The 24,414-nt window shown below is 47.6% G+C and overlaps 1 protein-coding gene across 1 annotated transcript; it reads left to right on the plus strand.

Annotated features, from left to right (window-relative positions):
* On the plus strand, positions 1–24,181 carry LOC106737178 (alpha-2-macroglobulin). Its single transcript, XM_059726765.1, has 18 exons — positions 1–180; positions 2,427–2,610; positions 4,005–4,161; positions 4,496–4,548; positions 5,974–5,994; positions 8,398–8,566; positions 11,170–11,254; positions 12,186–12,309; positions 13,549–13,663; positions 13,853–13,962; positions 14,359–14,520; positions 14,883–15,110; positions 19,227–19,290; positions 20,887–21,029; positions 21,420–21,569; positions 21,975–22,145; positions 23,195–23,279; positions 23,740–24,181. Exons 1-18 carry the CDS (start codon positions 92–94, stop codon positions 23,985–23,987), a joined length of 2,358 nt encoding a protein of 785 aa, XP_059582748.1. The 5' UTR covers positions 1–91; the 3' UTR covers positions 23,988–24,181.
* The last annotated feature ends 233 nt before the right edge of the window (positions 24,182–24,414 follow it).

Raw genomic sequence — 24,414 nt, forward strand, 5'->3', positions numbered from 1 at the left:
CTGACCCAACAGAGAGAGAGGGGGCAGTGCTAGGTGCAGGGGACCAGACTGCCTGCCTGCCTGCCTCGTTCACCAGGTCCTGCTCTGCAACATGGGGAAGTACAAGCTCTCCTTTAGCCCAAGCATCGTCCTCCTCCTCCTCTTCCTCTTCCCTGGAGACACCTCGGCCACCACCGAACCGTAAGCTATGTGCACAGAGCAGACTCTTACTGTCTTTCCTTTCCTTTCCCTCCTTCCCGACACTGGCACACCATTCCCTTCACTGGCAGAAAACAATACCCCTCACTGGTGCCCCACAATGCTCTTGCTATCCTAGAGCTGGACTCCCCACACAGCTCTGCCCGTGCCCCACTCCTGCCCTGCAGCCCCCTGCTCGTCCAGCCCTGGGCTCCTCACCCAGCTCTGCCAGTGCCCCTCATTTCTGCTCACAGCCCCCTGCCATTCGAGTCCCGGGCACCTCACGTAGCTCTGCCACCGCACCTTCTTTATCCCAGTCCACATGGCCCTCACGGGCTATACCCCTACCTAAAAGTCTTCAGGTGTTTGGCTTTCCCTGAAGCTGGGCATCGGAGCAGCTTCCTTGTAATCTCTCCCCCATAGTTCCCCTGCCTGTGACTGAGTGCCCGATCATTTCTCTCCCCTTTCTCATCTTTCTTTAAAGCCAGTGTGTTTCCCTTGGCAGTTTCCAAGGTGCTTGTGCCCAGAGAGAGTCTGTGACCTAGATTCAGCTCTGCTGGCACAGGCTCCGGCAGGGAAATGCTCTAGTGCAACACGCCCCAGGAGCACTTGGGATGTGCGGCACAGCTGCTCCCTCCCCTCTGCAGGGTCTGAGGAGATGCTGCGCCGTGGGGCAGCCAGCTCGTGGCTTGAGTCCGATTACCTGCTAGAGTTGCAAAGTTTCCTTTGGAAACCCTCAGCAGAGATTTCAACTGTTCCCCCTCCCAGGGATATGCCCATCTCCTGAGGCCCCCAAAACCCACCTAGAAGGGAGCCCAATCTCCTGGGCCCCCTACAGACATGGCCTAGCAAACTGTCCCTGCCCCCAAAGCTTAATTTCCAGATGCGCAGGGCAGACGGCTGGGGAAGAGGGATGTGGCACCGTGTGCGGGAACAAAGGGCATGGTCTTGCACCTATTTGGGGGAGGCATGTGTATTAATTAGAGGAAATCAGCTAAAGAGAAAGAAAAATGAGGGGAAGGAGGACACTGAGGTGAAGGGTGGGGGGAGGAGAGGGCAGGTGTCCAGGGGTGCTGAGGAGAAGCAGCTGTGAGAGAGGAGTTGGGAGAAGGTTGGGGCCAGCGTTGTCTCTGCTCAGGACAGAGACAGCCCAGTCAGAAAGGCTCGGTGGCCTCATTCATGCTGCCTCCCACCCTGCTGGGGAGCACCACTGCAATGACAAAGTCGCCTCGGGTTCAGTGCCATTCCCGAGCTTAGACATGCTTATTGGCTGGTGCCTAGAGCTTCTTGAATGGCAGCCGTGTGACATTTCTGTGGCTATTAGCACACCTGAGGCTGGGGCTGGGAGCAGGGGTGCTTTCACAGCAGTGCTCCCTAGCTCTGTTGCAGGCAATGTAGACATTTTCTGAGGGGTCAGAGGTCCCTGCTGTGGCCGTGGCTGCTTCTGGCTGGAGTTTCTGGCTGGGTCCGTTCTACCGTTTTTCCTCAAGGATACATGGGGTGATAGGGGAGGCACTGCCTGTGTCCTAGGGCCCTAATAATAAGTGGGGACGGGGGAACCAGCTCTGGAGCCAAGCAAAGGCTGGCCCCTATTTTACTTAATATCCCACATGCAGTAGTTCCTGCTCTGACTGCTTTAAATAACTGTTCCTGGCAACTAGAGTCGCTAACTGGTCCCTCTTCCTGAGTAGAGAGACCTGAGGAAGAGCACAATGGTACCCAAAAGCTTGTCTAAGTCTATCCCAACTCTGCAGGTGGTCCAATAAAAAATATCACCCCTGTTCCATTTCAAATCCCTCCTTTCTGCAAGTCCATTCATATTAGCTGACAGAGTGGGATGTTGCCTGCGAAAGCTAATGCCTTTTTATGGTGCCATCCTGCCCAACCTTCTGCCGTTTGAGGCAATGTTCACAGTTAGCTTCCAAAGAAGGCTGCCACAGCAAAGTCTCAGCATCAGCTGCACAGGGCCTGTGCCCTGGCTTGTGAAATAACAATTCAGTATTCCTCAAGGCTGGGCAAGTTGTGTGTCAGGAGTCCCAAATCAAATACATTGTGTTGGGGAAGCATGTCCTATCCTGTCCACAAACTGCTTCCTGTGCAAGTCCTGGTGAAAACTCCCCATAGAAGACAGAGCCACCGGCAAGGGCTCCCAATGGGATCAGTCTATCAAACCAGTCCATTTCCTTTCATTAACATATTTGTCCAGTACATATCCCTGCCTCACTGATCTGGGCCTTTCACCTCCTCAGGCAGTACATGGTATTAGTGCCTTTCCTTATCCAAACTGAGGTTTCGAATGAAGTCTGCATCCAACTGAGCTACCTCAATGAGACCGTGACTCTTAGTGCCACACTGGAACACACTGGGGGGAACAAGAGCCTGATTGAAGACGTGGTAGCTGAGAAGGAGCTGTTCAAATGCATCTCATTCAAAGTGAGTATCAGGCACCAGTGAGGGAATATATTGACAACCTAGAACAAACCACTGCACGGACCAATGCCATCATGAAACACTAAAGGTGTGAACATAAAACATGTTTATTCTGAATATCCTCAGTTTACTCTAAAAAAAAACAATAGAGCGGACATGTCACAGTATTTACTCAAGAGGAAATGCTGTTCTCCAGGGTAAAGTTCTTCTGAAGAAATCAAAAGTAAATTTACTTTAGAGAAAGAAACTCTGGTGTGGGTGTCACCACCTGTCACTGCTATCAATCTCACTCCAGAATCACCATTTGTTCAGTGCAAACCAGCCCCCCTCTAACACCCATGTCTCCTCCAGGTGTTCTGGGTGCCAAGTGCTAGAATAGCCCCTACTTTGGGCAACCAGCTTGAGAGAGCAGGTCTCACATCCAATTCTTACAGCAAGATAAATTTAATGAAAAATAAAATCCAGGGTAAATTACTCCAGGATAAATGTGCTGTATATCCACACCCTATTGGAGCCTGAGGTTGGAGACTTTCAAGGAAAGCTGAGGTTGCTGCAGGAAGTTGTGTGGGTAACTCTTGAGGCCTGATTTTCCTCGGTCCATTCTGAACGAAATGCCCCAGAATGCTGCTGGGAGATGCCTGCTACAGGACAGGCTGGGGATGGCTCTGTTGCATGATTATCCCACACAGCCAATCCAAAACTGAAGGTATGACACCCCATTTCTCAGGAGTCTCCGTTAGCCTTCAGGTAAAACCAAAAGGGAAGAACCAGGAGGAGCACTGCAGAAATCAGAGAAGTTCCTAGGGAAAAAAAGGCTCATTAGCTCAACTTTTCCCTCCCTATGGCCAGTTCATGATTGTACCCTGTAGCACACAAGGCTGGCTGCTGAAGAGCATGAAAACATGAACCCAGCACTGGAATAATTCATGGGGAGAAACTTCCTGTTAGCATAAATCATTGGGTGCCACAGCTGTTAGGACCTGATCCCTGACAATAAGAGTATAAAGGAGGGAAGAGAAATCTCTTTTAGTGATGAAAGAAGGTAGTGTGAGGGGTGATAGCCTGAAAGAAAAACTCAGTCTAAAACACTGGGATGAACGTCTTGAGACTGGGAGCTACTGGGGAAGATGGAGGCACCATCCTGGGGGACAGGAGAGGTGGCAGGGCAGAGACTCACAAGAAAGGTGGGGGCAGCTATACCACCATTAGAGAGATGTCAGTGGAATAGAGAAGGCATTCATGGGGAGGGAAAGGAAAATTCTTGTAGGATCCAGGGTAGAACCAGACTGGGTGATTCTAGAGGACTGTTTTTCTCAGGCCATAAAAATCTCTAGCGTCCAACAGCTGCATGCAGCAGGATGGGTCAATAATGTAGCTGTTTTCTCACCGTTCTGCAGCTTCCCAGATTGAATAGAACAGCAGTGGCATTTCTCAGTGTGCTGGTGAAGGGGCCGACACTGAAGTACCAGAGCCGGAAATCTGTGCTGGTGAAGGACCCGGAGAGCTTGGTCTTTGTTCAGACGGACAAACCCATCTACAAACCAGGACAGAAAGGTACGGGGAACTGGGTAGGTAGTCCCAGTCAGAGGAGGGGGCTCTTCTCCTTCTCTAGACCCCCAATATCCCTCAACATAGGATCTGTGCTGGGAAGCCCAGGGTGCTGGGAAGCCCAGGGTTTAGCAGAGCCCACAGCAAACCATCCTCATGTTGCTGCCCACCTGATGACAAAGCCGGAAGCATGGGGTACACGTATCATCTCTGCCACCTGCCCAGCAGGCATTGCCATCAGGTTAGGAGTATGCAAAGTGTCTGATATAGTGGCTGATGGTTGCAGAAAGAGTGGCTGCGACGTTAACAGCAAAAACCCCTCTGTTCCTCTCTCCCTCAGTTCTGTTCCGGATCGTCTGCCTGGACAACGACTTCCGGCCCCTGAACAAGAAGGTAGGGCTGTGATCCTCACTCCTCATTAACCGCAAGCAAAATGACATATGAATGATGATGACCCCCTCAGAGTCCTCTGCAGTTTCTATCCATGATCTAAAACAAATGCTGCCCCACAGGCATAACCAGTAGGTTTTGCACCCTGGAAAGCAGGGGCAGTGGCAGTGGCTGAGCGGGCAGTGGCAGCAGTGGCTATCACTCTTGCCTACTTCTAAATGAACACCCAAGGCTGGTGCCCCCAACCTTGTGCTGCCCTTTTACTCCTCGTGTGTTTTACTCCTCATCTCTCTCCATTCATCGATTCAGGAGTCTAAATCCACTTATGGAGGTCCCTGCAGCTCCATCTTGAGCATTGCTGATAATTAAGATTCAAAGTGAACTCCCCACCCCTAGGCACTGATGCTCTGATTGGCTCCTTGTTGAACTAGGTCTCAGCCTATGTCCTGTATAATTTTCTGAACTGTTTAGATACCACCAGGCTGAAAAGCAGGTCTGAGACTGTCCTGAGGTTTTTCTCACTTGGGATCATTGTTACAATTCCATTATTGGCTGTGCAGTTGCAGCATTTTACTCATTCAGCTGGGTTGTCTTGTATCTTGCCATTGTGTCGTGCATCTTGCACCAGACCTCACTCTGGTTTAAATGCAAAGTTGAAATGGGATCTGTAGGTCTTCTACCCTGAAAAAAGCAATTACCTATATACAGATCTTGACTTCCCCAAAGCCTTCAGCTCACCACACGAGTATTTATGTGTATCTCAATCAAAATGTTGGACATTAGGGGCAAATGCAGTAGTGAAATGTACTGTCTGAAACTATGTTCTCACTTCTGCTACAGCTGGGCACAGAAATACCTAAGGTTTTGCAAGTGCATCACTGTTTAGTCAGGGCAACACTGAATCAGGCTTGGTATAAAAAAGCAAGTAAAATGCAACAAAAAGGGGACTAGAGCATTTAAAGACCTTTTTAAATCTAGCCTCAAGGAGGATTTTCAAAAGCATGTAAGCAGCCCATAATTTCCATTGAATTTGATGGATTAAGTGGAATAAGTGAAACTGCACAGAAGTGTTCTTAGCTGGAGTTAGGGAGGAACAGCCCCGAGCCCTTAACTTCACACCCAAGCTTGTTTGCAGTAACTTCCCCAGGTAGGCTGGCTCTTAACCTCTTCAGCCTCCACCCTGTTTTGGAAAATGGCACCCCAAAATCTCTAAACTAAAAGCACGGTGGTTAAAATTACAGCTGTGTCAACTTAACCAGTTTGGGTTAAAAATATTAGACAGCATTACTGGTGTTTTCCTTGAGATAATTCAGAACAAGGGAAAGACACAATGCTAAGGGAAGGAAAGCAAAAACGTACTGTAGCTGACTTCCATACAAGACTAACCTGTATTTCTCACTCTGGATTTCTGTGTTTTTTTCCCTACAGTTTCCTTTAGCCTACATTCAGGTAAGTGGCTGAATTTATTTTTATTCTCACCACTCTCAGCTTTAAAGCCAGAGCTGCCCCTTGGATGTGAACGTGGGCAGCAAATCAGGGAGGGCATTTATAGTGGCAGAGGTTCCAGCTCTCGTATCCCACCCAGCTTCAGCAGTTGAGCTGCACAGGAAAAACGATGGATGTGCGACATGTTATACTACTTTAAATCATTTAAAGAGGGCTTAAAATGGTTAGCTTGTCAAAATAAGGGCTGGTTTGCACAAATTAACTACCCCTGTAACTACTGGATTAAGGGGTTTGCTTTTATAATGCACGAGGTACATCAGTGTGCCCCCTTGCACAGACTTCACCACGCTTATGAAAGTTTGCTTTATAGCAGCATAGCTAATTCCTCTTCCTGCACTGAAGTAAGCCTTACTGGTATAAGGCACCCTGATATCATTTTATGATTGGATTTAAACTAGAAAAGAAATTGTACCATTTAAATTATACTGTCATACATAAAGCAGTATCAGTTATGTAGCTAGACAAGCTCTGGATCAGTGTGAGTCCCAACCAGGGTGCTGCGGCACATTGGGGTGCCTTGAGATCCTTTCAAGGATGCCACAAGATGTCATGCAGCATTAGGACTCTTAGGTGTGCACACATGAGTCATAAGATAAACCCAGAGATTTCAAATAGGAATCCATAGTATCAAGAGCAGTCTGCCCTTCTGTGGTCTTTATGAGTTTTTTGCAACAAAACAATTGCTCTCGTATTTTTGCATCCAGGAGAGACTGGATGCAAGATGGGGATTCCTGCCTCCTGAAGAAAACCCTATTGTATAATCCCTTTGAAAAATGGATCAAGCTGTATCTTAAAAGCAGCTATTCCTGCCCTTTCTGAGGGTGAAAAGAATATATAGGAAAGGGGGAAAGCTTAATTGGGGGGAAGGATAAATGAGGCATAAAGACAGAAAAGGCCAAGTATCATGAACATTTTCTGCAGTTTTGCAGCCCTTGGTGGTAAGGTCACTTCATCCTTGTCCAAGGCAAGCTGGACTGCAGGCTTTCACGTGCTGTGGGGCAGTGATTGTGGCAGGGCTGTGGAGCTTGTTACCTAAGGGTGCTACTGTGCCTCATTGTGCGAGAGGTGGGGGGAGGAAGGAAAGCCTGCTCTCTCACCCCTTCTCCCTGACCTGGCACCGGGGTGTCATTCACATCCCCTTTTACCTGGCTGCTGGATAAAATTTCAGTGAAGTGAATCCAGTCCATCAGCAGTCACTCACCCCAGGCTATCTAGAGTAAACAGACTTTTGAAGGCAACCCAGATGACAGATTGAACAGGGAAAATGGGAGATAGTGAACATTAACCCAGTTGCTGAGGGGCCTGGAAAGGGTATGCCCATCTGTGTACATCTCTTGTTTACTCTGATTGTTGCTGTCTGCTCAATTTGGGCTGAGCGTAGAATTCAGAACCAGGCTAAGACCTGGCCAAGGCAGGTCTGGTTTGGTTTATTAACAAGTAATCCATAATGACTAATCCTCCGCTTTTCCAAAGATGGGGTTTCAGCTCTGGGCTCCAGGCTTGCACTCAGCCTTCCCCCACAGCCCGGGAGAGAAAGTTCTGACCTGGATGCAAAATGATGGTCTTATCTGTCAAGTTACACCCTGCCCCCTCCCCAGCACTCCCTCCCAGTGCACTCCAGAGCGTTGGTCCCAGCCCACACACAGATACAGCTAAAACCAGTGGTGTTCAACCTTCCTGGCACGCAGGCTGGGTGAGTGGGGCGCAGTCGGTCTGCAGGCTGGATACTGGCATGCAGAACTAGGTCTGTAGACCGACCCCATGTGCCAGATCCTGCCAGCAGGCTGTACTTTGAGCCGCACTGGCTAAGGCCAGTGCAAGTAGCATTCCCATAGCCCATTGCCTCTGTCTGGGGAAGGATTTCCTCAGCCTGTCGCAAGCTGTGCACCTCCTTCTTCAGCAACATTGATCCCTAGTCCTCACGCTGAAAATCCTGACCCAGAGAAATCTAGCCTGCAGCTTGTGCACGACAAGTAGGGGCTCGTTTCAGCTTCCTCCCTCTCTCTGGCTTTCTCCTCTCCGCATGGGCCGGGTCTGTGTCGAGGAGGGGGTGAGGAGGCACAGACAGTTGAACGTGTTCAAGTGGTGCTATCTGCATGTTCAGTTGCACAGGATTTAGTGGATGAGTGCCCCTCTCTGCAACTCCTGCCAGAGGTCTGAATATTTACAACAGGGAACGAATGAGCTGGGCATGCAGCCCTTCACCATAGCTGAGGCAACTAATAGTGCATTTACTGCATTTGTACCTGACAATGTATCACCCCTACGCAGTCCCTGTGAGCCTCCTGCCATGCAGTTTCTCTGACGGTAACTGAATGGCTCAGATACCTTGTGTCCTTCTTCCAGGATCCCCAGAGGAACCGTGTGTACCAGTGGCAAGGGGTGGAATTGACTGGGGGCCTCATCCAGCTCTCCTTCCCCCTCACCTCAGAGCCCATCCAAGGGCAATACAAAGTGGTGGTGCAGAAGGACTCGCTGGAAAACGTAGAACACTCCTTTTCTGTGGAGGAATACGGTGAGGAAGGGGAGTAGGATGCTGGCCGGGGTGGGCTCTTAATTCAGAGGTCCCTTGGGTGTGGCATCGGGTAAGCAGAAAACAGAGATAACTGCCAAAACAGTAGCTGCCTTTGGTGGCATGTAGCTTTTCCTGTCTAGCTCTTGAAACCACCAGGGTCACTGTTTGTTGTAATCCTGGCTATGCTGGGAAACTAATGCACAAGGCCCACCTTTCAGGCTTCCTGGATTTGGGTGGTGACTATAGTCTCAGTGTGCAGTGCTATGCCCTTTATTTTTGTCTAATGCTTTTCATGCTTGTTGTGTGCAACACACTGTATTGGGTGCAAAGCAAGCCAAGCTAATGTTGTGTTATGGTGGCATGCATTGTCCCTCATGTGCTCTTTCAATGCAATTTGTTTGGGTTTTTTTCCTTCCAGCCTTAAACCTTATTTTAAAATATTTCTGGCTGGAAATCAAGCATGGAAAACTTCTGCTTCAAAAGAAAATATTTTGGAAATTGCACAAGGAAGTGAAAATGAAGCCAGAAAGGGAGATAGATTATTGATGAAGGCACTTGGCAAACTTAGTTGTTGTGATTGCCACTAATCATTCAAGAAGAGAGAAATTACAGCTTGTCCTTCACTAGAAAAAGTACTGCTGGAAAAACTTCTCTAATCTCCAGTCCTTGCATCAATGTTCTTTAACCAGTTTATGTGCTTTCTAAGAACTTCCTGTCAGCATGACTAAGAACCAGGTTGCCCAAATTGTTCCAGTGATAGTAGGGTCCCACTCCATCCTGTTTAACATCTTCATTTTAATGATTTAGATGTTGGGATTGAGTGCACTTAGGAAATGTGCAAATGACACCAAGTCAGGTAGAACTGCAAACACTCTGGAGGGCCGGGATAGGATCTAAAATGAATTAGTTAGACTGGAAAAATGGTCCTCAATCACTCAGATGAAATTCAACAAGAACAAGTGCAAAGTCCTGCACTTGGGACAAAATAATTGTATGCACAAATACAGACTGGGGAGTGACTGGCTTGACTGCATTACATCGGAGAAGGACCTGGGGGTTACAGTAGACTGTAAGTTGAATATGAGCCAACAGTGTGCTCTTGTTGCCAAAAAGACCAACAGCATGCTGATTTTATGAGGAGGAGTGTCACTTGCAAATCAAGGAGCGTGATTCTTTTCTTGTATTTAGCAGTGGAGAAGTCTCACCTAGAGTACTATGTCCAGTTTTACGCCCCACATTTCAAGAATGATATGGACAAATAGGAAAGAGTCCAATGCCAAGCAGCAAAAATGATTAGGCGCCTGGGAGGCAAGAGAACCCGATGATCTGTAAGGTCCCTTCCAGCCCCTAAAAACTATGAAACAATATATGAGGAAAGGATGAAAGACCTCGGGTTATTTAGTCTGGAGAAGAGAAGACTGAGTAAGAGGGATTTGGTAACACTCTTCAAATACCTGAAGAGTGATTGATTATAGAGAGATGGAGATGGGCTTTTCTCTGTGGCTGCAGGAGTAGGAGTAATGACCTCAAGCTGAAGCTGAGGAAATTTAGGTTGTACATAAGAGGAACGTTCTGACTATGAGGCTGGTCAACAACTGGAACAGGATACCTAGAGAACCTGAGAACTCTCAATCCATGAACATTTTTAAGAGCAGGTTGGACAGACACTTGTCTGGGATGTTTAGTCAGGGATGATCCTGCCTTGAGCAGAGGGCGGAACTAGTTGACCTTGTAAATTCCCTTCCAGCCCTACTTTCCTATGACCTTAGGTTGGGAATAATAGATGCTTTTTACATTTCTTGGGATAATATTTATCACACTTTTTGCTGCATGGACACTTGGAAAGTGTGGCTGAATATTCAGGCCACATTAGCTCATGGCTTGCTTCTGTCTTACTTCATTCCATAGTGATGCCAGCTTTACTGCTGCTTTGCATCACTTGAACAACACGAAGAAGCCGGAACAAGCCAGTGAATCTGACGTTTTAATTGTGTGCATTCTTTGCTGAGGATGTGGAAAGACAATGTGTTTACCCAAAGTAACTTATCTTTTTTCTTGGGATCCTACATGCAGCTATCTATGGGGAGGTGCATGAAGTAAGTGCTATTAGAGCACGTCTCCACTGGGCATCAGGGCAGCAAGAAACAGCCTGTTTGCCACAAATGGCAACCCTTGAATAAGCTGGAAACAGATGATACTGACATCAGTATAGCTTACCCTGGTGTAGTTTTACCTTTGAATTTTCCCAGGGTAGTTCTACACCATATCTGAGTAAGCTACTCGGGTGTACGGCTGTTCATGATTTGTCCATTTCTTACATGAAGTGAAGGGCAAGGAAGGGTATAGGGGAACAAAGCTGATTGTATCTATCTCCATGGTTTTGTGATCCGTGGTCCAGATCCTTAGCAGGTGTAAGCTGACAGAGCTGCACTGAAGGTCATGGGGCCATGATGGTTTATTAAAGGCTGAGAGCCTGGCTCTGAGGGTTTGGGGTAGAAGAGGATGGGGAGTTCCTGGGCTTTTTACGTAGTAGGGAAATGAGAGCATTGTAGACCAAAGTCCTCCTTGTTGTTCAGCTTCTGATCTACTTCTTTTCTCTCCAGTGTTGCCCAGGTTTGACGTGCTGGTGAAGCTGCCCAAGGTGATCACTATCAATGATGAGGAACTGCAAGTGTCCGTCTGTGGTCTGTGAGTAAAAGAGTTCCTACCTGCTTGCCCATCCTTTTCTTCCTCCTTAGGAGCATGGAATCTAGAGTGGGAAAAGACCCTTTGCATCAAACTTCCCTCCACCCCAGGACCCCAGTGCTGCATCATCTCTCCCTGCATATTCATTCATAGATTTTTTTTTTATAAATCTGCCAGGAGATGAGTCTTGTCCCTTTCCTTCAGGATGTGATGCCACAACCTTCTAGAAATATGTAGCTGAAAATTCCCCTTTCCATTCTCCTTCATCGGACCCCAATGCAATATACTTATCAATCATTCCCTGTCCTTCAGATAGTCATAGATGGATATCACATCCCTACTTAAATATCCCTGAATTAGGCTCTGCAAATATAACACCGTTGTCCTTTCCTCATAAATCACTCCCTGTAGGCCCTGATCACTTCATCTACACTTCTTTGAACTTCCTCCAGTTTGTGAATGACTTTCTAGTAAAGAGATGCCCAGAATTGAGCATAATTTTCTAGGAACACTCTATCACAGGGATAGGTAGTGATGACCCCTCTCTGTATGGTTATAGGGAGGCCCCTCACTGAGGTTGTCACTGCACAAGTTCATTCACTATCTCCTAAGTCCCACAGGTGGGGTGAGATCATGTCCAAAAGATGTAGGCAAATAGGAGGGAAATAGTCAAATAGAGACCAAGCTGTTTAAGGGACAAATGATTTTGATTGGGTAAGGTCTGATGCATAAAGGAATAGTTTTCCAAGGGAAATGGTGGAAACTCCTTCACCTGTATCAAAGAAAAATAAGATGAATGAAATGCTGAACAATAGACATTAGGAAGCCACCTGGGGGATAAGTATAAACTGGCTGACAACGTTACTTCTGTCTGTCTGTGTCTTTGTTTCCTCCTCCAGTCACTGTGAGTTTCCTTTCACCCCCATCTGCACAGGTACACCTACGGGAAACCTGTTTTTGGAGCAGTAAATGTCCGTGTATGCCGGAAGTTTTCCAGTCCCAGGTCACACTGCTATGGAGAACGGGAAAACGCAGTATGTGAGGAATTCACCCAGCCGGTGAGTGCTGATGGTCCTGTGCATATGGATTGTTAGATCCCTGTAGCACCACTTGGCCAGGGGTCTGCTCTGTATCACAGATATAATGTGTTGTTTAGGAAAAGATAAAATCCTGGCTTGGGAATATGAGAAATAGCTTGGGGGGTGAAACTTGGCCCCACTAAAATAATGGCAACACTCCTGTTGATGTTAGTCAGGTCAGGTTTCTGGCTCAGAGATTTTCTCCCTGGCAATCAAAAAGAGAACTGGAAAGGCTTTTTTGAATGAAGAAGGGATTGGAACAGCTGGGAAACAGAGAGAAAAGCAGAAAAGGAGAAAAGAAGGAGGAAGTATGAAACATGGAAGAAAAAGAAGTCAAGAGGAAGGAGAATGAGAGAGAAGGAGGAGTCAGAGAAAATAGAAAGAGAAAGGGAAACACAAAGAAAGAGCAAAGGTGGATTAGGGGAGAGAGAGAGAATGTGCAGTGGGAGAAGGAAATATCCATGTGTGAGAGACAAAGGGAACTGAGCAGGAAAAGGCATGAGTGGAGGACAACAAAAGCAAGAGGAGGAAAAGGGAGAAATAATGCTCAATGAGAGAAAGAAAGGAAGAAAGAAAGAAAGAAAGAAACTTCTAAGGAAAGCAGACAGACAAGGACAGACGTCACACTGATGGGCAGTTTCTAAAAGAGGGGATGCAGCCTCCAAATCAGGAAACCCAGGGTGACATTATAAGTGCCTAATCATGCTCCAGGGTTGGGTGGGGGTGTTAATTAGAGTGGCTCTTGTGAGCCGCTCTAAAATGCCTGCAGCAATTAGTGATTCAGCATCTCGCATTTCAAAATGTCAGTGGGGGTGTTTTAACTAAAGCTTATTCAATGAGCTTTTGTTAAAATCCCCCCACTGCCATTTTAAAACATGAGATGCTGCAGCCCACTGGTTAAAACACTCCAGCAGACTCAATTAATTGAATCAGCTCCAGTGCATTCTGATAAGAACGCGTTGGAGCACATGTAAAAGTGCCTTCTGTTGTTTCCAAGTCACCTTGGTAGCCATTTTTTGGTTATCTACAGGGTACTTTAAGCAGTTACGTGGTCTTCTTGGAGACAAGGGAAATGAGGGAGTCAAGCAAGACCAGGCCAGTAAGATGATGGGATTAAACCAAGCAGCAGGCAGGTGCCTTGGGTATGGAGAGATCCTGTTCCATGAGGCCATGTACTGATTAGGAATTATCCTGTTTCCTCCTTTCTCCCCTGTTCAGGCAGATGCACGTGGCTGTGTCTCCAATGTGATAAAGACCAAGATATTCCAACTCCACCGAACAGGGTACCACATGAATATTGAAGTGCAAGGCAAGATCACAGAAGAGGGGACAGGTATGCATCATACTGTCTTAGTAGCACTGTAGGGCAGTTCTGCTATAGCCAGTGGGGCTGCCAGTCTGAAAGGAGAGGAAAAGGCAAAGGCCTGTTAGGTGGGAAGGCAGGAAAGGAGTACTGGAGGTGCTGTAGGTGAGAACCAAGATGCATTCATAAATAAACCTTCTTTGCTGTGCTGTTTTACAGGGGTAGAGCTAACTGGAACAGGCTCCTGTGCAATCACAAATGTCATGAGCAAAATCAGCTTTGAATACGTGGACTCTCACTACAGACCAGGAATCTTCTTTTACGGGAAGGTAGGGAGCCCTTGAGAGTCCAGGACTTGCAGTATGTTCAACCATGCAGAAGAGCATTCCAAACTGTGGTTACTGAGGGTGTTGATACAACATTGTCACTGAAGAGGATCCTGTTGCTTTCCTGGGAAGCAGTGGAGACTCTCATAGACAGAGTAGGAGGCCCATTGGCCAGGCTCAGTAATTTAATTCCCATGTTCCTAATCAAACGGTGTGAGGCTGCGCCATCTCCCCTGTGGTACGTCACATGATCACACATGCCTGCCCCTTGTTCTGCTCCCCAGGAAGCACCCTCTGGAACCACAGAAGGGAAGTACCTAGGGCAAGTGCCCCTTAAAATTGTGGGATTGTGTTTCCTTACCTGGTATAAGCAGCAGCAATTGCTTATTTCTCCTCTAGGTGAAGATGGTGGATGGATCAAATGCTCCTTTGGCCAATGAAACAATCAAGCTTTATGTGCCTGGGGACAAGATTGATCGCAACTACACAACAGATGAGCAAGGAACCGTTTGGTTTTCCATAGACACTACAAACTTCACAGCTGCCTCCATTAATATCCAGGTCTGTGGCTAGGCAACTGAAGATACCTTTGAATGAGCTCCCTGGGAAAAATCCATGTGATTATTCAGCGATTTGCTTATCAGAAGAGGAAATGAAGAGTTTTGTCTGGGAATTTTGCTTTCCTTTCCCTCACGCTCTGTAAATCTTTTGTGTCCCTGTCTCCTGCATATGCTTCCTGTCTGGCCCTTCACTTCTTTCCCCTATTTATCCCCACAGAAGAAAGGTCACTGTAGGATTACTATATTGTAAACTTCAAAATCTACCAAGACCATTTAAAAAAAATTTGGTTTGCCTTATGCAATTGCATGCTACCCTTTACCCACTTTCTGATCATTGCTAAAGATGTTATTCTTCTTTTTCAGGCAAGACATAAATCTACAGAGTACTGCTACGATAGTAACTGGGTCGTTCCTGAATATGGTACTGCCAGTCACAGTGCAACTCGGTTTTATTCCCCAAGTAAGAGTTTCCTTAAAATTGAGCCCCAGCCCGAGACATTACCCTGCGACTCTGACTTGGAGGTGCGTGTGCACTACATCCTGACACCAGAGGCTGTGGGAGAGGAGGAGGAAATCACCTTTTACTATTTGGTAAGCCTGCATGTGTGTGACACAGCTGACAGACATTGCTGCGGTACAGTACAGCGCTCTCCTGCATACCAGGCAATCAGCCCCAAGCCATTAACGTGAAAAGCAGCCAGAACTCAAATGTGCTACCTGTAGCAGGGGACTATGGAATTGTTACCCAGAGTTCTTTACGCCCTTCTCCTGTGGCTGGAGTGCAGTTTTTGTCTGATATGGTAGAGCCACTGGTTATTAGTACATAGCCCACCCTAAGAGGCATAGTCTTGACTGAATGTTTATTGCAGACTTCTAGATCTTATAGTCTTTCACATGTGTTGATCTTGAAGTCGGTCTCTTGCTTACTGTTGCTGTTCCCACTTGTTGGGGGGGGGGGGAGGGCATCTTGCTGCCACCCTGCTGCTGCCTTCATTGTGTTAGGCTATGTCCTTTTGGTTCTCTGTGTGGCTTAGATACCTTGTATCTTCTAACCCTTCCATATCAAACATCTGAAGCTCCCAAAGGACCTGGCCTGGGCCCCATAAGTCTGAGTGAGTTTGACGTCTGCCACTTTTGCACAGTTGCCTTCAGTGTCATCCCCACTGCTGTCATGAATCTGTAGCTCACACTCCACGTCGGAAACAGTTGCATGTGCCATTTTGAGCATGGCTCTTAGGAGGTTGGACTAGCACTTGCTGCCTGTGTCTGGTGGCATCACGTCTGTGGCTCCTTTGTTGTAGGGGCTGCTTCCCTTGCTTGACATATTCTTTAAATCTTTCTGTGCCCTGCTTATCATTGATTATTTGGGCTGCAGCATGTTAGCTCTCATAAAGAACATTTTGGGTTCCCCAGATCATTGGTCCTTGTGCTGTGTTTCTGTCTCAGCCCTAGCAGGGTTTGCTGCAATGGTCCAGCATTGGACCTTTCTGTCTTTTTTTCATAAAATCACAACAAAGTAGAGGTGGAAAGGACCTCAGAGATGACATCAGGTCCAGCCCCCTCAAGGCAGGATCATCCCTGTCTAAAGCATCCCAGGCAAGTGCTTGTCTAATCTGCTTTTAAAATGTCCAAGGATAGAGATCTCACAACCTCTCTAGATGATTCCATGCTTAACCACTCTCAAAGTTAGAAAATCCTTTCTAATATGCAACCAAAATATCCCTTGTTGCAATCTAAGACCCGCTTCTCCTCATCTTGTCCTTTGTGGCCACAGAGTATTCTATCATCATCCTCTTTATAACCACTCTTCAGCTATTCGAAGCCTGCTATAAAATCCCTGCCCTCTCAGCCTTCTTTTCTCCACTTCCAACCAGCCTTCTTCCAACCACACTTCTTCCGGACTTCTAGCCTCTGCCATCAGTCTCTTGGCTGTCCTTACTGGTGACACTTACTTCCCATGGCTTTTGGGTATTAAGGGGATGGCTGTGTGCTGATATTCCCATTTTCTGAACATTTGGTGCTGCAGCGTACAGTCCCTGATCATTCACATCTGGGTGATTCACACTCTGCTTAGTTTGCCACTCAGCTCTTTACCACAAGTTTTACTTAAAAAGGCCGTGCTCCTCCACTTCACCAGAGCTCAGCAGCTGTCCTGCACAGGGTCAGGTTGATATTTCCAGAGGTTTACAGAGTCTCCTCTCTTTCCTGGGTGCACTGTTCTCTGCACAGCTGCAGTGTCAGGGTGACAGCATGGAAAAAACCCATTTTCATAAAAGTAAAGAGTCTCTGTCTTGAGAGAACTTTTTTACAGAGGTGCCGCACTCCCTGCTAGCATTCCAGACATGCAGATAGACCAGGGGTGGGCAAAATATGCCCCGCAGGCCTTATCCAGCCTTCCAGGCCATTCTATCTGGCTCATGTGGCACCTAAAAAGTTTAGATAATTAGTATTTATCTGATCCTGCTGCCTGTCAAAAATGACAGGAGCTAGGGACAGTAGGACCCAGGGGAAGCCGGCAGGACCCAGAAGAAGGGTCAGCCCAGCCCCGCACCACCCCAGTTCCCTCCCACCTGCCCCCCCTGCCCTCAAAAAAAGCCTCTGCCTACAGCCGCTTTCCCTGCTTCACTGAAGGGCCAGGAGCAGGAGGGGGTGTGCGCGCGCGCATGTTTGTCTCCCTATGTAATGAGGGAGGGACGAACAGTGTATGTGTGTGTGTGTGGGGGGGGGGGGGGTTGTGTGTGTCCATGCAATGAGGGAGGGGGGTAGAGAGAGACACAGTAATGATGGAAGGAGAGTGAGAGCATGTGTGTGTGTGTGTGTGTGTGTATTAATAGAATGAGTCCCAAAGGACCCCCCCATCATACACATGCACCCACAGCTCCCTTGCACTGCCATACATGCAGACGCCCACACCCACACCCCCTCACACAACCCAGCCACACTCCCCCCACACACAGTTCCCCACATATCCGCATACACCCCCATGCTCCCTCACCCCACACCCACTCCCCACACACCTTTCCACCCCCCACAGCCCCCGCCACATACCCACAGCCCCCTACAAACATATATCCCCCATCTTCTCCACCCCTCCCACAGTTTACAAAAGTAAGACTCCATTTTAAGCTATTGTGCAATCACCTCTATGTACACTACACAAACACATGTAAATCAGGACAAAAATATTTTTTGAAATCAAATTAATGAATGTTGTAGGTGTTTGCTTTTTAGAATATAATTTTGTACTTTTCTGGTTCCAAGATGGAAAAACCCCTTGCTGAAAGGAGTATTTCTGGGGGCAAGGGGAGGGACTTCTGGTAGAAAAGGTCGGGGGTTAGAGGGTAGGACTTCTGGTCCCAAGATGGTGACAAGGGGGCGGGGCACCTGTCAAGAGGTAGGGGTACCCATGCAGCCCTTGACAGCTTGCCAAAACTTGGTAAGTGGCCCTCCACCCGAAATAATTGCCGGCCCCTGAAATAGACCAATGCTTTCCAAGCTCCTCCCTCTTATATCCTTGGGGCATCTTTACACATGCTCTGGGGGGTATGCACTTAAGTCAGAGCAGCTCCAAGAGCCCCTTTAATTAAAGCACACATGACATCTCATGTATTCAGCATCCCACACTTCAAAATAGCAGTGGGGGTGTTTTAATTAATGTTCGTTCAACAAGATTTAGTTAAAGCGCCCCATCACCATTTAGAAGTGCAGGGACACTGAATACACGAGATGTGGATGCTGCTGGAGCACGCTAATTAGCATGCCTCAGCAGGCTCAATTAATCGAGTGTGCTCTGACACTGTAATTACAACACACTGGAGCAGCATCCCTGCAGATGTACAGGTACTCTTTGTGCCTTCCTGCCTGCTCCACTCAGGTTGTAACACCAGCCTGTGAAAATGATGCTGATATAGCTCCACACTGCGTCCCAGCATGGATGGAACGAGCTGAGAAGAACATTTAGCCCCTTGACCAATGACTAACTAAGTGTATAGAAACATGGATATATATGAGGTATTGTCAGACCTACAGAAATCAAATGTGGACAACAGGCAGATGAAGACAGACAACACGTGGGACTGGATGAAGAGATTAGAGGCAGGCAAGGGTCTCTAGATCCTTTAATGTCAAATTGCTTACTTATTTGTGTGCACTAGAAAAGAGCATTTCTGTCTCAGATAAAGTTTCAGTAAACTCCAGGCAGAGTCTGGACTTTATGGCCCAGATCCTATTCCATCTAGTAGGTGTCTAAGTAATCTTAGGCACCTAAATGTGATCCTAGTTTACACCAGGACAATTTAGCCTTAAGCAGGAGGTTGGTCTAGATGATCACCTTCTAGTCCTGTTTTTCTCTAATTCTTTTCCTATTGGAGTCCCTGAAAAACCATTATCATGTCTTCATTTGTAAGCATTATCTTAGCCTTAAAATGAAGTCACAAAAAAACAGTGAGAAGGAGAAGGATCCACCCATCCACCTTTGGCATTAGTAGTTTTTCAGGGACACCAGCAGGGTGAAGTAGAATCACAAACTACTGCACAGCATTCCACACGGCTATCAGACCCTACTCCACTCCTCATATCTAAGTGAATGTAGTGTGGCATCGTCCCTTTCTCACTCATGGGAAGGTAGATTTACATTCAAGCCTCTGCACAGTGAACATTCCTCCGCCTTTCATCCACTGCTCACTCAAGGGTTTTTCTGTCATGCAGGTGATGTCAAAGGGAGAAATTGTGAGAACGGGAACTATTACAGAGCCTGTGATATCTGAGAATAGTGAGTATAAACTTGGGAACTGCTAATTGTTTTTTAATTTTCTGGTTAGACACTGAACTTGTAGGGAAAACATATTTCAGGTAAGACTAAACATTTCATTTTCTTTTTCAGTCTTTCATCTTTTTTAAATAAGAAAGAAGTCCATTTTGGAAAAAAAAAGTATGAAATAATAATTTTACAAAATTTACAAATGTTATTTTGTTTTTCCAGATGTGTTTTTTTTGTTGTTGTATTTGTTGCATTTCTTTATTGCATTTGTTGCTAGCATTCCAGATGTGTAAACAGATCAAAGACCTCCAAGCTCCTCCCTCTTGAAACTTTTGGATGTCTTTACAGTGCTCTGGTGGTGGGTGCTTTCATCAGAGTGGCTGCAAGAGCCATTCCAATTAAAGTACCCGCAGCTTATGGCCAGAACTGCACATGATGGCAAGGAATGCAGCCAGGCCAGCTCGCTTCTACTCATGGGGCTCCCCATGGCGCACATGCAACTCCTGGTACTTATGGTCCACCACAGGAAAGCCCCACATAGTGGAGGTAGCAGTCTTCCCTGCTTCCTGCCACCAGGAAAGCAGGGAGCAAGGCTCCCTGCCACTTCTAGCAGAGTCCCAGCAGCTCCACATGGCAGCAGAGAAGGCAGCTGGCTCCATCGTGTAGGGCTTCCCCCTGGTGGTGCGTGAGTGCCAGGAGCTGCACATGCACTGCAGGGGGCCCCAGATGATAGAAGTAGGCTGGGCTGGCTCTGCTGCTTGCTGCCACATGCAGCTTTGGCCAGAGCCGTGCACTGCCAGGCAGCAGCACCTGCATGGGACATGAGCACCCCAAGAGCCTCTTCCTGCTGCTGGTGGTGGCAGGGGCTGTGCATCATCGGAGGGACTGTGTGTGTCGGGGGGTCCCAACACTCATCCACCCTCTCTCACACTCCACAAATCCTACACACCCACACCCTACCCCTACAACCCCCCATGTATACACACACCCTGCAACATACCTTTCACCCCCCAACACACATAGCCATACCCTCACAAACACCCAACCCAACCACACCCCATACATTCCCCCACACACAATATACAAAAGTAAGACTTTATTTTTGAGCTATTATGCAATCACCTCTAAACTACACAAACACATATCGTGACAAAATATTTTTGTAATAAAATTAAAATATGTTATTGATGAGTTTGAGTTTTAGTATATGATTTGTTTTTCTTCTTGTTCCATGATGGACACACCCCCTCCAAAAGGAGCTTTTCCCGGGGGGAATAGGAAGGGACTTCCAGCGGCAAAGGTCAAGGGCTAAGGGCATGACTTCTTGCTCCAAGATGGCAGCCAGGAGGGGGGCACATGTCAGAGGGTGGGGCTACCCTTGCAGCCATCGACAGCTCAGCAACACTCATTAAGCAACCCCCCAGCTGAAATAATTGCCCATCTCTGATCTAAACTTCTGTCCTTGTTTAATTATTCAGCATGACTAATACTGCTTATTGAGGTTGCAACCTCAGCCCACCCTACGGAAGCATAATCCTTGCAGCCAATTACTCATAGCTAAGCCTTCCTCTCTCTCTCTCTCTCCCTCTCTTTCTATGCATTGACCAGATTTAAAAAAATTAACACTGATGCTACACGTGGGCCCTGAAATTGCTCCCCTGGTACGGATACTTGTCTACACCACTGTGCCTAGTGGGGAAGTTATCGCCAACTCAGCAGATTTCCAGGTCGAAAACTGCCTCCCCAATAAGGTGAGCAAGCTGAATCTATAACCCGTATTTACTCCGTATATGAGAGGCCCACCCTGCAACCCAGAACAAGACGAGTGTTCAAAGATGACCCAGGAAATGTGCACTGATTCCATGATCCTGTCAGCTACTGACCAAATGTTAGCAATGACAATCAGAGGATCACGCACATCAGGCAAAGTCGTATAGTTGGAACAGTGGAGTGTGGAAGCAACCCCAGGCTGGAGCAAGAGATACCGGTCCTCACTGAATTGCTGTAGTCAGGATAGAGGATGCAAGGCAGGGCTGTGGAGTTCTGGCAGAGCTGTGTGTCGCAGAGCTGAGTTGCCCTCTGGGGCAGCACATGAAGGTACCTGAAGAATCTGATCTTTTCATTCTTTTCCTGGATTGCAGGTCAGCTTGGTTTTCAAACCTCCTCGTGGCACCCCAGCCTCCAGCACTGACTTGACTCTTGGTGCCTTCCCAAAATCCCTGTGTGCTGTCCGGGCAGTAGACAAGAGTGTCCTCCTCATGAAGCCTGAAGCTGAACTCTCAGCTAGCTCTGTAAGTCATAGATGTGCCCAGCAATCAGGAGCCACAAAACTCCATTCTCCATGAGAGCTGCGTAGGGCTGCCCACTTCAATTTGTGACTGAGGCCTTTTGGCTGAGGCTGAGCTGCCGTTGACTTGTGTACAGAGGCCCACTCATGACCACCATGGCCAAACCCCGTGGCTTGCTGTCCTGGTGCCAGCTGTCATCACAGTACCACAAGTGCTTTCCCCACAGACTGGTTTTCTATGGAAAAGGTGGCAGTGAGCAGGCCAAGAAATGCCTGCAAGATTTGTTGTTGTGGAGTCACACCCAATGGTTTGTCCTTTAAGTCTGACCATGTTCCTAAGGGCTTACCTTCAGAGAACCAGTGGCTCTTTGGTCACAGATACCACAGAGTTTTAAACCCTCTCTTGCAGGTATACAGTTTGCTCCCACTGAAGCAACTCAAGGGTTATGGCTACAAAGGGCATTATTTAGAGGAAGAGGATACAAACCCGTGTGTGTCACTTGACCCCATCTTACTAAATGGTTTCATCTACCAGCCCATGTCTCCTGATGGTGAAGGGGACGCCTACAGCATTCTCAAAGTAAGCTCTGGGTTTCTGTTCCTTTTTTGAAGCTGCCATTAGCCCACCATATCTTCCCACCAGCTCTCACCACTCTGCCACATCTTGAAGGCCATGAGCAAGCATAACTGAGCTTGTTAACTAGTGCATTCATGAAGATAATTAAACCTGGAGTAGAAAACCCAGGATTGGAGCACCCTGTCATTGGGCATCAAAACTTCCTTTCAACCACTGAACCTTTTTGAGGTTTCCTTGTCACTGATATAAATATGACTGAGGAAAAAAAAACCCAGCTGGAATAGTGAGACAGATCCAAACCACAAGAGGCAGATTCAAGCCACAAGAGATTTAGCCTCCATAGCCATGGAGGTTCTCATTCCATCCTGTCTATATAAATCTGTAAAAGTCTGAACCCCCAAGGTATCTCAACACACACACACAGGGTCCTGGGTATCTCTGTCCCATCTGATATTGATTCCTCAACCCATGGAATCTCATACTGGTGCCCATTAGGTTTGGCACCCACAAAGCCACATACCTAGCTGGAAACAGACTTTGGCATCTCATCAGCATGGAGCAGGCTAGAGAGATGGAAGCCCTTCCAGGACATGACTAAGACATTTTGGCAGAGAATGATCATTTGAGGAAACTCAATGTTGTACCAGCTCTTGGAACAAGACACAAAGAATATCCACCTCCGGTTCTGTCAGTCCAGTGCTGTTCACTGTTCACTTACCCTGCATTCAGCCATTTTAAAATACCATTTAAAAAACTCCCAAATACAGCATCATCCCCAATAGATCTAGGTGTTGACTTCAGTTAGGTCACACCAGCATTTACCTTCTGTGTCATTAGTGATCCCAACAGGCATCCTGACCTACACAGTGAAATGAAGCCATCATGAACCCTTCTGCATTCCTTATTAGCATATGATAGTCATTCCTCTCCAGAAAAGGCATTTATTTCCCAATGTGGCTGATTTTGAATGGTTTGCTTCATCAAATGCATGCTGCTGGTATTTGATAGCTTATTTGTTTTTGTTTTGTTTTTTTTGTTTCTATTTTTACCAGGACCTGGGTTTAAAAGTCTTCACCAGCACCAAGGTCCACAAGCCTGAGATCTGCCGGCATTATGTCTCCGCAGGCATAGCTTATGGTAATGATAAGAAGATAGCCTGCTTTGCTTTACCAGACCTACAGCCTGTACATAACAAATCTCACTTGGAACCAGATTTTCTTAGATACCCTGGTGTATATCCAGAGTCACTCCAGCATGTTCTGAAATAGGAATCTAGTCTTCTTCCACCTGTTCTGTGCCCATTAAGAAAACATGCCCTGTTCCAACAAGGTGGTTGCAGTGACACCCCAGGCTAGACTCTAAATATGTGTCAAGGGGCCTTGAAATAGGAGTGTCCAAACATTAGAGTAGGAAAGCACATGCTAAGGGCCCTCTGAACATCTTAGAGATAATCTTCCATTGCAAATGATCTTTAAGTGGCTCTGGGCAGCTCATGTTGCAGTCAGGTGTGACAGCTTTACAGGCCCAAGACCAGCTGGGAGCAGTCCTCCAGTATCCCAGGAGGGACCACTTCCAACTTCTCTATCTTCCCTCACAGAGCCAATGCGTGCAGGTGCAAGATATAGTGAAGGTAAGAGTACCCCTTCCCCTCCCCTTCTGAGCTCATCTCCACCCCTGGGGCTCCCACCCCACATCTCCCCTACCCCTTGGGACTTACCCTCTGTCCCTGCCACCCCCAGGGCTCTCCCCGACCCTGGGGCTCTCCCATGCTCCCTGAAGCTCTCACTCTGCCCTGCATTCCTCGCAGCTCATTCCTGCTTCCCATGTCTCCCAACTCATATTTGACTGCCAGCTCTGGCCTCAGGGAGCAAGCAGGGAAGAGGAAGTCACCCAGCCACCACCACTACCATCTCCAGGCTGTCGCTGCTCTCCGGGCTGAGCCCAGACCAGAGAACAGCGACAGCAATGGCTGGACAGACGGGTTCTCCTTCCCTGCTTGCTCTCCTGGGACAGCAGCAGCAGCCACAGGTGAGCTGAGGGACACAGGGAGTGGGGATGAGATGAGAAGGCAGGGTGGGAGGCATGGGTTAGGGGCAGGGGCAGGGGCAGGGGCAGGCAGGGTACAGGGGACAGCAGCAGGCCCAATCAGGGCCAATGGGAGACGGGGGACAGGGGGTGGCAGGCTCCATTTGGGCATTGGGGGGAAGCAAAGTCTCAGTCAGGCCAGGCAGGGGCTGCCTACAATCTGGGCCACCTACCCTTCCCTGAGAGC

This window comes from Alligator mississippiensis, chromosome 4 (genome assembly GCF_030867095.1).
Source record: "Alligator mississippiensis isolate rAllMis1 chromosome 4, rAllMis1, whole genome shotgun sequence".
Classification (NCBI taxonomy): domain Eukaryota; kingdom Metazoa; phylum Chordata; order Crocodylia; family Alligatoridae; genus Alligator; species Alligator mississippiensis.